The 11,099-nt window shown below is 48.2% G+C and overlaps 1 protein-coding gene across 1 annotated transcript; it reads left to right on the top strand.

Annotated features, from left to right (window-relative positions):
- The first annotated feature begins 675 nt into the window (after positions 1-675).
- Positions 676-3,553, top strand: LOC123408669 (putative FBD-associated F-box protein At5g56700). Its single transcript, XM_045101725.1, has 4 exons — positions 676-1,646; positions 1,764-1,907; positions 2,018-2,303; positions 2,911-3,553. Exons 1-4 carry the CDS (start codon positions 816-818, stop codon positions 3,006-3,008), a joined length of 1,359 nt encoding a protein of 452 aa, XP_044957660.1. The 5' UTR covers positions 676-815; the 3' UTR covers positions 3,009-3,553.
- Positions 3,554-11,099: the final 7,546 nt, after the last annotated feature.

Here is an 11,099-nt window from a genome sequence, read left to right as displayed (position 1 = left end):
TGGTTGCAACTATTGTCTTTTAGCAGCGTTCGATTAATGCGCTCTCTATTGTTTCAATTGCATATTTTTTTCATCAACGGTTGAAGCATTTTATGTCAATGATTGTAGCATTTCATCATGGCAATGACCGCTTGCAATTTTTTATATGTCTGATTGCAGCTTTTTTTATCAACGGTTGTAGCATTTTAGGTCAACGGTTGCAGCATTCCGCCATGGCAATGACCGCTTGTAGCTTTTTATATGTATGGTTGCAGCTTTATTCATCAACGGTTGTAGCATTTTATGTCAACGGTTGCAGCACCGCGGGTTGGGATCTGCGGGGGCGCATCTCGCGGTTGAACTGATCGGACATGGTCGTGGACATGAAGCTTTTTCAAACCAACAGTCGAATCTTTTTCAATGGTTGAAGCTTTTTCTCATGGATTGAAGCTTTTCGTTTCATGCTCTCGAAGCTTTTTCAATGGCTACGAGAAGAGCTGGAGGAGGAAGAAGAGCGGTTGGTGGATAGATAAAGCACTGGGTATGTGGTTAGGAAAGAGTCTACTGCACGTGGGCTGGATGAGTGAACGAGGACTACTTGATTAAAAGTGAATCCCACGTCCCGCACGCGATGGGGGGAAGACTCGACCGACGCGATGGGTATAAACATTTATACCATAACTAAATCCTCTGAATTTCACGGTAGGACCGTGATTTCCGGTTTCGCCCCTTCATTTCAGTCTCTCCGGGTAGAACGTTCCAGCCAGACCAGGGCCTCCCTTTTCCGGCCAAAGCCCAACCAAACCCTCGCCTCGCCTCGCCTCGCCACCGCCACCATGGCCGACGGCGGCGCTTCCCTATCCACCGCGGGCCACGGCGGGGTGGACCGCTTCAGCGCCCTCCACGACGACCTCCTCCGGCACATCATCACCCTCCTCCCCATCAGGTATGCCGCCCGCACCGCCGTCCTCGCTTCCCGCTGGCGCTACCTCTGGCGCTCCAACCGGCTCGTCCTCATGGATGCCGACATCCCCGAGCCCGCGCACGACGCCGTAGTCCCCCGAGTCCTCGCCGACCACCTGGGCCACTTCCGCGACGTCATTCTCTACGACTGCAGGCTCGCCTCGCTGGACCGTGCGCTCCCCGGCTGGCCGCGACTCCTCGCCGTCAAGCGCACGGAGAGACTCGCTCTCGGCAACAGATTCAACCGGAGCGAGCCCAGCTCTGTGCGCCTCCTTCCCGCCGGCATCCTCCGCTGCGACTCGCTCCAGCAGCTCCACCTGGACTACTGGACGTTCCCCAGCGGCGCCGAGGTCCTTCTTCCCCACCTCCGGGCTCTCACCTTGACAAGGATTGTCATAAGCGACCCGGACCTGGAGTGCTTGATCGCTGCCTGCCCCGTTCTCAAGTCCCTTGGGCTCTTCGTCAACAGCTCCAAGCACGTCCGTCTCCGCAGCAAAAGCCTGATCGGGTGCACGCTCGTTGGGCCGTCCAGGGTGGAGGAGTTCACCGTGACCATGGTGGACACGCCGCTCCTGGAGCGGTTCCACTTGTTTCAGTTGCTTAATGGTGTGGAGATCAGGATCACTCGTGCTCCCAACCTGAGGGTGCTGGGCTACCTGGATACAAGAGTTCACAAGCTGCAGACTGGCAACAGTGTCATCGCGGTACGTCTCTCCAGTTTCCATCTCTCTCTCTCTCTCTCTCAACTTGAAATTTCGTATGATTATGAAGAACACTTGATGAGTAATGATGCATACATGTCTTGGTGAAACGCTTTGCAGTCAGACACAATGGTGAGGGCAAGCACTGTGGTTCCAAGCGTCAACATATTGGGGCTGACTGTGAATTTTGGTGTCTTTGCGGAGGTCAAGATGCTGGTCAGCTTCCTCAGATACTTCACCGACGTTGTCACACTGCACATTGAGGTAGCTCCCAGTTCCTTCATTCCGTCGATCATTTCAGTGTTATCATCAATTATTAGCAGCTTGATCCATATACGTAACCAAACTGCTCACACATTGGTACCAATTTGCAGTCTGCACTGCATGATCCATCTGTAACTGCCGATGAACCCAGTGGGGAGAATCATGCCAAGTTCTGGCAGGAGACCAGGCCTGTCTGTTGCTTGAGGTCACATGTCAAGAAGATGGTTATTCACGATTTCCGAGGGGATCAAAATGAATTTGAATTCCTCAAGTTCGTTGCCATGAATGCCCAGGAGCTGCAGTCCTTACTGGTCGTGTTGCAGGAAGGAATCTTTTCTTCAGCTGACAAGGTGACTGAGATAAAAGACGAATTGCAGTGTCTACAGTTCCCAACAGGTATCTCTGCAGTGCTACCTAAAGCATCTAATCTTACAATCGATGACCCTTTTCAGTGCTGAATTCATTGTTAATTTGCTGTATGTTTAGATGCTAGATCCATGCTTTTTGAGGAATCATTAACTGTTCTCTGCAAGATCTTGCTGTTTAGTTTGTAGGCATGCCTTATCTTGAGATAGGGCTGAGTTTTTCAACTATCATGAGTATGTGTAAGAATTGAAGCTAGCAGAAGTACTTGAGAGATTAGTGGTACTTTCATGTGTCTGCAATATGAAAGCAATAATATGCTTCTGGATATAGCGCACCTGTTCTGTAGCAGGTGGCATTTTATTTGGGTTGCTCATGTAGAATATCACATCTGTCAGTTTTGTTAACTATGCATTGCTCTTGTGACCCCATGTTGTGCATCATGTTTTGTGTATTTGGGAGAAAAATGGACATTGCATCGACTGGTAAAAGCATATGGAATAAATACCTTATGATAGTAGATTTTTTCTTTCAAAAAAAGACTTGGCCGATAAGTTGAGCAAAACCGGAGCTTACATATCCTGATATCCATACATATACATGGCTATGCTATCTGCTTACTGTCTACATTTTCCAACAGGTATCTCTGCAGTGCTACAGGTGTCACCTGAAGCAGGTACTGCTTTGCGCTGGGAGAAATCATTCGATCTTACAGTTGATGACCCTTTTGACTGCTGAATCCATGGTTATTTCGCTGTGTGTTTACATGATTGATCCGTGCCTTTTGAGGAATCGCTGACTGTTCCTGTAAGACTTGCAGTTCAGTTTGTAGGCATGCTTTCTCTTGAGATATGCATATGCCTGAATTTTTCTGCTACCATGAGTATATGTAAGAATTGAAGATTGCAGAAGTACTACGTGAGAGAACACTGGTATTTTCATGTATCTGTAATATTGACAGCAACGTGCTCCTGAAATCTGAATATAGTATGTAGGAATTGAAGCGAGCAGAAGTACTTGATAGACTAGTGTTATTTTCATGTATCTGTCTCGATATGACACTATGACAGCAATGTGCTTCTGGATATAGTGCGCCTGTTTTTTAGCATGTCTATGGTTTCATTTTGTTAGCATTGGTGATGTAGAATGTCACCTCTGTCAGTTTCGTTAACTATCATTTGATGGTCAGAGTATACTGAGCTTGGTTGGCCAGGATCCGGATTTGTTCCTTTCGGAATGTAAGCACTTTCACATCAGAGTATATGTAGTTCTGTTTGTGATCTCATGTTGTGTGTCATGCCGATTTCAGTTTCCACCCGATTGTTGCAACCGAAGACGTCAAGTGCAGCACCAGATTGTTATTTTTGCGACAATCCCGATCTAGGTTAATGGTGTGAAATAGTGTTATAAGATGATTTTATCTGTCTGTTTTTCCATATAATCTATTTCTAGTGTTTATGAAGTGATTTATTAGTTTCTTTAAAATATCATGCTACCGATTGCAGCAGGCTACTTAGAGCAACTTCAATGGGGCGATTCATTTCGTCCGCCGCCGTCCGTTTATATCGGCACGGACAAAAATGATGGCCCAACGTGCCGATCCATTACCAAAACGCGTCCGCGCCGACCCATATCGGGCCCAAATTTGGGTTAGAAATGCGTCTGCGCGGAAGCGAAGCGGAAACGCGCGCGCCCCCTCGGTGTCCGCCCCAAACCACCGTCGTCAACATTATTTATAACGACTATCATCCTCGGACCCACGCGTTAGCGACCGTGGCCGGCCTATTTTAATCCAAGCGTGTCGCCGACCTATTTTAATCCAAGCGTGCGGTCTGTTCCGTCATCTGCTTCCAGAAGCCCGCCAGTCCACATCCAGCCACCTCTTCGGCGACCAAAATCCTAGCACACCATGGCCGACGGCTTCCCAAACAAGGGCAAGGTCCCGCTGTACCCCGCGCCATCTCCCCGCCGCCGTCTTCCAACCGGCCTCTCCAGCGTGTGAGCGTCCTGGTGCACCAAGCGCGGTGGCACTGGGAGCACCGAGTGCTGCTCCCTTACCCCGATGTCACGCTACCGCACGACTGTCATCTGGATCCGGAGAGGATTCCGGTGCCGGCCATGCCGCGGGCGGCGCGGGTGCATGCGGAGGAGGTGAGGCGCCGTCGGCGTCTGCTGACGAAGGAGCAGCGACGAGACCCTGCATACGCGGCCGACTCCCCTAACTGTGAGTTGTGGTTCGCGGTGGAGCACGAGGAGCAGCGCCGTCGTGGCGTTCGTGAAGTGCAGCCAGGAGGCCCTCCGCCGCCCCCGCCTGTCGTCAGCGACGAGGACCAGTAGGCTGAGGCCGCCTACGAGGCGACGCTGGCAGCTGTCCTCCGCGACAGCGAGGAGGAAGAGCGGTGCAGGGCCTCCAGCGACCGCGTGGTGCCGACCGAGCCCGTGGAGCCGCGGGAGATCTACCAGTGGACCGGCATCGTCCGCGAGATCGTCAGTGCGCGGCCCATCTCGCTGGGCGCGACACTGCAGCAGGAGCAGGCGTACCTCGAGCACTGGAAGTCGACGCACTCGCGGGAGGAGCGCGCCGACGGCGTCCATGTAACGACTAAGATGCGGTCCTTTCCGATCTGGGGATCGAGGCCCCGAATTGGAAAGGAGCGCATCTAAGCGTCTCGCAAACAAGGTATCATGGCACATACATAATATCAACAGAATGACAATAAGGGATTCAATTGCCATCTCATAAATATATCAGAGTACATCACGCATACAATCAAGGTAGTTCCGGTACGGACTACAAAACAAGTGAAATTGCTATGCTACCCTGCCTGCTGGCCCACGATCACGACCACGCCTCAATCTTCTGGATAGTTCACGTACAGGCGGTCGTTCTCCTCATCGTACAACCATGCCAACTGCGTGCCATCGGGATCACCTGTCTCTAGGGTACTTGAACCTGTTGGTGTTGTGAAGGAATCTGTGAGCCACGGGGACTCAGCAATCTATGACCTCGGTGCCAGAACTAGTCAAGTTATTAGGTTGGATAGGTGGAGTATTTAGGTTGCAGCATCCTAAGCTTGATTTGGTGGCTAACTTACGTAGAACTTGTATGAAGGTGGTCTATACTAGCGGTCGATGATAGATGATCACTAAGTGATCCTGAACACCTACCTACGTCAATCATAACCCCACCGTGTTCCCTTTCGAAGATAGATCTTCGAGGGGACAGTCACGGTTACACACACAGTTGGCAATTTTATTAACTTATGTTTAAGTTATCTGTTACCGGATATTAACAAAATATTCCAAGTTGCCACATAACCGCGGGCACGGCTTTCCGAAAGATTAAACCCTGCAGGGGTGCTCCAACTAGTCCATCACAAACGTACACAGGCCGCAAAGTAATCCTCTATCACGAATCTCGTGATCTCGTCAGATTCCTTAGAGGAAAACCTCAACTCTGGGGCGAACCAAAGCTTCACCGGGATTCCTATACGCAAGATATATTGCTAAGGTAAGACAAGACTAGCAGGACCTCCCGTCGCGTCGACGACCCTGATAAGAGCCGCGTATCTCAGTCTCAGGACACGACGGATGAGCCACAGTACAGGTATACCAAACCTCAGGTTGCCCTGTGGTGGCCCCATAGTCTGCCCAGTTTGGACCAACACTCATGAGGAGCACTGGCCCGGGTTGTTGATTAAATTCCTCGGGGTAGCTATTCCCTATGCATATTATTATTAAGTGATTAGCAATTTAACACCAATGTTGGGTCCTGTCGGACAAGTCTTAACACTACGCGATTTATCGAGGGGGTCCCCATAACAACCCTGAATGTGTTAGGAGCGATCAATATGGAATCAAACACCGGTAGCCGGTAACTATGGCGGCAATAACGGAACAAAGCACCCGACAAAAGGCTAGGCCTTCCGTTATTTACCAAGTATATAGGTGCATTACTTAAATAACAGAATTTAAGATAATGATAACAATCTCATGTTATCACATGAGGCAAAGCACCTGCATCTAGCAACCCTAACATTAATAGATGAGCAAGACTACTTAGCCATTCAAGTTTGCTAGGAAGGGATAAGTATTTGGGTTTCATGGCATTTCAGGAGGCAATATTTCAGTGGTAGGCAGCGAGCATATGACAAGGAAACGTAATCTAGCATAACAAGTCTAGAGATGGAATCAAGGTCATATCATCTTGCCTGTGATATCCTCAGCTTGGAATGGTTCTTGTTCATCCTGCACGTACTCTCCCGAATCCACGTATTCGTTCTCCGATCCCGGTGCTACCCAACATAATAATAACATCCAGTGAACAACAACACCTCAAGATACAACAAGCACATGATGCATGAGATGAATATGAGCATGCATCACTATTTCTATCACTAACACAAGGATAAGGAGTAAATACATGTTCCTGGACAGAACTGCATCGTAAGCTATTTTGACATGCATGAGAATTACATTATCAGATGCGTCTCGAGAAAACGATGCAAAAGAATATAAAGAACATTACAATCGGAGCTACGGATCAACGGGAATCAACGAAACAAGATATGAAGCCCTACGTGTCAAAATCATCACCACACACTCAAATGGCACAACTCTGGTATTTCCAGGTTTCCAAGACATAAAACTAACCAACATGAATGGGGTGGAGCAAAGAAGAACACAACATCATCAACTAAGCACTCACAAACATCAAAATGGCAAAACTACACAATCTGTCATAAACTGCATCATAGCACTTTGTGAGCTACATGCAAAGCATCTACAGCCACCCAAATATAACAAATAATATATGTGGCTGTAGCTATCCAAGATTACTACAAGCACAAGCAAGAATCACACACAAAGGAATTAAACACAGAAAGTTACAAGGCTGTAAACTTGCCCAAAAATATCAGATTTCAGGGATTTAGTGAAAATTCCAGATTCTCACTATCTGTCTATGCTCTGAAGCATTTTGACAGCAGCCAAAACAATATCTACAGAAATACAAATGGAATTAAATTTTACAGGGAGCTAGACAAACATATCAGCTCGAACTTTCCAGTTAAAAGCTAAGGCTAGATCACAACACCTTGACCTGCACAACCTCATCAACAGGAGAAGAAAATATAAACAGATTCTCAGACTTGGTGAAAATCTCAGATTTTCACTAATCTGGAATTTCAGCCACATGCCTACTTTGTCTAGGCACAACTTGCACACAAGATACCCTAAGAGAGAAATGACACCAACATGATGTAGAGATGATCCCCTACTACTGCCATACAAGATATCATGCCCTTGGGCTCATCCCACACCATGGAAACAAGGAACAAACTTAGAACAAATCTGAATATGTCATCTCCAGAAAGTGTCCCAATGGCAAAACTAAGTTCACCAATGGATTCCTTGGGAGATTCTACCCCAAAATCATATATAATATGTATGCACTTACTTGGAGCAAGTGACCACAAACTAGAAGGAAGAAACTACAAGAAATCATACATAGTGAATAGTGCAACATTTCTTGTGCATTTCACTAGATCAACTCCTACATGGATACTTGTTCATGTGCATAATGACAATAGTGACATGAGGGTTTTGACCCCATGTATGTGACATAGCACACCAACACCAAGCTCATCTACCAAACTATCCACACACCACAAGACATCATGCCCACTCACATATGGCCATGTGAAGGTGCATAGTGATTGCAAAGGTGGGAAAGTTCCACAAACACGTCTACTCCACATCACCCACAACAACATCATGCTCTTGATCAACACAAACATGTAAGGCATCTACAAAATAACAAAACCAAGGAAGCATCATGCATCCTACACAAGCACACTACCTGGCCACAAGAGTTAAGCTCAAGTGTATTTGTAGCTCACTCACATCACAATATATGCCCACAAGATATACCACACAAGAGAACCACTATGCTACTAAATATATGCATCTACACCACACAATATATGCTAGCACCACCACACATACACATGCACAACATCATGTGCACACACACACACCACCACCATGAACTATGTACACCAAATATGACAAGGTGTGTGGGGAGGGGGAACCCATCCACACACACACCCTCTTACTTGTGCACCAAGACACAAGTGCACTATAACCACCTACACTTGTAAAAATCACAAACTATCCATCTAACCCAATCTAGCAACACCTAAGACAACATGCTGTAGAAGCTACAAACAAAATAAGTAACACTATCTACCTAGCACCACACAACAACTATGCAGCCAAGGGGTAACGCAACAGGAAGATACCACAGCAAAAATAAAATGAGGGAGGTGAGGATTCGAACCCTGTTCCCCCTGATACAACACACTGCTTCCTACCATCCTGCTACTGACCAAGTGCTCGACATGAACAGAGCAGCTACCAGGTTAAATCTCACCTCTGCGCTAACTACTGTCGAAACAGGGGAACAAATAACAAAAGGGGGTCGAAGGGGGATCGAACCCACGACCTGCAACACAACCACACTACTCACCACTGCGCTACTGCATCGACATCTGACAGAGGAAGGTACTGAACCAACGAATACTATCGCGAGCTCCTGGTGCTCTGCACAGCGCGCGGGGTCGCTGGCGACAGGGAGGACGTCGTGCTGCTCTGCTGCTGTTGCTGCACCATGAGGGGAAACACCCCTGCTGCTACTGCACGTCTGCAACCCGCGCTAGCCTACCGCTGCCCTGCTACTACCAAGCACGCTCCACAACCACCGCAACACACATAACAAGCACCTGCAACTACCGCTACTGCTCGGCACAGGGATGAACACCACAAGGGTCGCCGGATCTACACAAGGAGGAAGGGGAAGGAGAGATCCTCACCTAGGGAAGGAAGAGAGGAAGCCGAGCTGCGGAGGAAGAGGCGCTGGAGGGGAAGAAGTTGATCTGCTGCTGCCGAACCGATGAAGGGGAAGAAGAGCTCCTAGACCGAGGCGATGACGAGGTCCTGGTCGTCGTTGAGGTCGCTCCTCGACCTCAGCGATGGCGGGAATGGAGTGCGAGGCAATCTCCCGTGCCCCTGGACATGGCCACCGACGCTGGAGACGACGGGAGGCAGGGATCGATGCTGTGCTCCTTCTCTGTTCCTAGCTACAGAGCTTACCGGAGGGGAGAAAGAGAGAAGGAGGGAGATGGCAGCGCTGGAGGGAAGGAGAGGGAACCCTAGCTGCCATAGGACTCACGTGCGGCTTAAATTACCTCGGGGAGGGGAGCTCGAGCCGCAGGATCGAGGGGAAGATGATCGGGAGGCTGAGCTCTGGTCGTACCATGGCTGACGTCGACAGGAGGAAGGAGAGGGACGCCGAGCGGGCTCCTGTCGCGAAGGGGTACGGGCTAGGGAGAGATGGGCTACAACACACGAGAGAGGGGGAGTTGGGCCACTCTATGCGGGAGAAAGCCCACCTGAGCGCCACATAAGGGAAAAACAATCCCCGGGGATTTTCTGTTTACAGGAAAGGCCAGAGAGAAAACAAATAAAGCACATCAAAACTACAGTGCTAAAAATAAAACTAGCACATCCATGGGTGTAAGAATTTATGCCCTAAATTATAAAAATAGAATCAAGATTTTTGGAGCAAGTAATTATTTTGCAAAACAGAATTAAAGGGGTCTGTTTTGCAATTGTTTGCACCATTAAATCAAACCAAGAGAACACCAAATCACCAATCCAATATCCCCACAATATTTCCTAAACAATAGACATTTTTAAAACAGGAATAGAAAGGTTGGAATAAGGAGCCATAGATTATTGGAGAGAAAGGGGTTTTGTCAAAACAAGCCACCACATGCTATGCCTACTAGCCACATCACCACTTGCACACCAACACAAGGCATCACATCACCACAAGAACACAAGGACAAGACATGGCATGAAACAATAGGGTATGCATGCATGCAAGGAAGAATATAAGGGACACATGAAATCAGACAAGCATAGGACACTCTCATATCAATGACAAGGTGGTCCCACATAGGAAGGTTCCAAATAGGGAAGGTTTACACTTGGGGCATTACAGTCCGGCTGATGGAGTAGGAGAAGGAGGCAGAGGAGGAACGACGGGAGGAGGAGGAGGAGGAACGCCTTCGTGCTGCTGCGCTGCCACCCCCACCAACACAGCCCGCGCCGGCGGGACAGACGACGAGGCGCAGGCAACTGCGCTCTGGAACACGGCGTTCCCCTGGGCTGGCCTTGCGCCTAGGCTGGTCGACCTCACCGGCCCCGGCGCCGACGCCTAGGGCTTAGTTTTATTTTTTATTTAATTAATGTAATGCAGACGCATGGACTCTCGCCGATCTTCGTGGCCGGCTTTTAATGTTTAATTATGACTTCTTATTATTTTCGCAATTTTTTTTCACACGCCAGCAAAAATGGGTTCGGCGAGCGTTGGGCACTTGCGTCGATCCAAACGCCGAAGCAGACATTGGTGTCCGCTCGGCTGATCCAAACGGACAAAAAGCGGACAAAATCACCGTCCGTTTGAGTCGGCCGGTTGAAGTTGCTCTTATATCTTGATTTTGATTTAGAATGGCCCGTCGAACAAAATTTAAGATATCTTTTGTTTAAAATTGCCACGTTACCTTTAAAAGTAAAAAAAAGGCCGAGTGACCTTAAAATTCTTTTTCCAATCTAAACATTAAAACTGACATCCCCTAGATAAAAAATGCCATGCACAAAAATTGCACAGATTTATAAAATGCACTGATAAGCCTCAAAATAAATCTGTGATGTCATTAAAAATACTCAAATACTAAAAAGTGCAACTCCATTATTTGACGTGAA

Source organism: Hordeum vulgare, chromosome 7H (assembly GCF_904849725.1).
Source record: "Hordeum vulgare subsp. vulgare chromosome 7H, MorexV3_pseudomolecules_assembly, whole genome shotgun sequence".
Classification (NCBI taxonomy): Eukaryota; Viridiplantae; Streptophyta; class Magnoliopsida; order Poales; family Poaceae; genus Hordeum; species Hordeum vulgare.
Note: the sequence above shows the minus strand (reverse complement) of the source record. Positions and strands in the feature narration are given on the sequence as shown.

Bases quoted from the DNA above. Each gene is read 5' to 3' on its own strand.
- LOC123408669 (XM_045101725.1), top strand. From the start codon at position 816: ATGGCCGACGGCGGCGCTTCCCTATCCACCGCGGGCCACGGCGGGGTG. The intron at 1,908-2,017 runs GTAGCTCCCAGT...ACCAATTTGCAG, and splicing joins TTGTCACACTGCACATTGAG to TCTGCACTGCATGATCCATC. The intron at 2,304-2,910 runs GTATCTCTGCAG...ATTTTCCAACAG, and splicing joins GTGTCTACAGTTCCCAACAG to GTATCTCTGCAGTGCTACAG.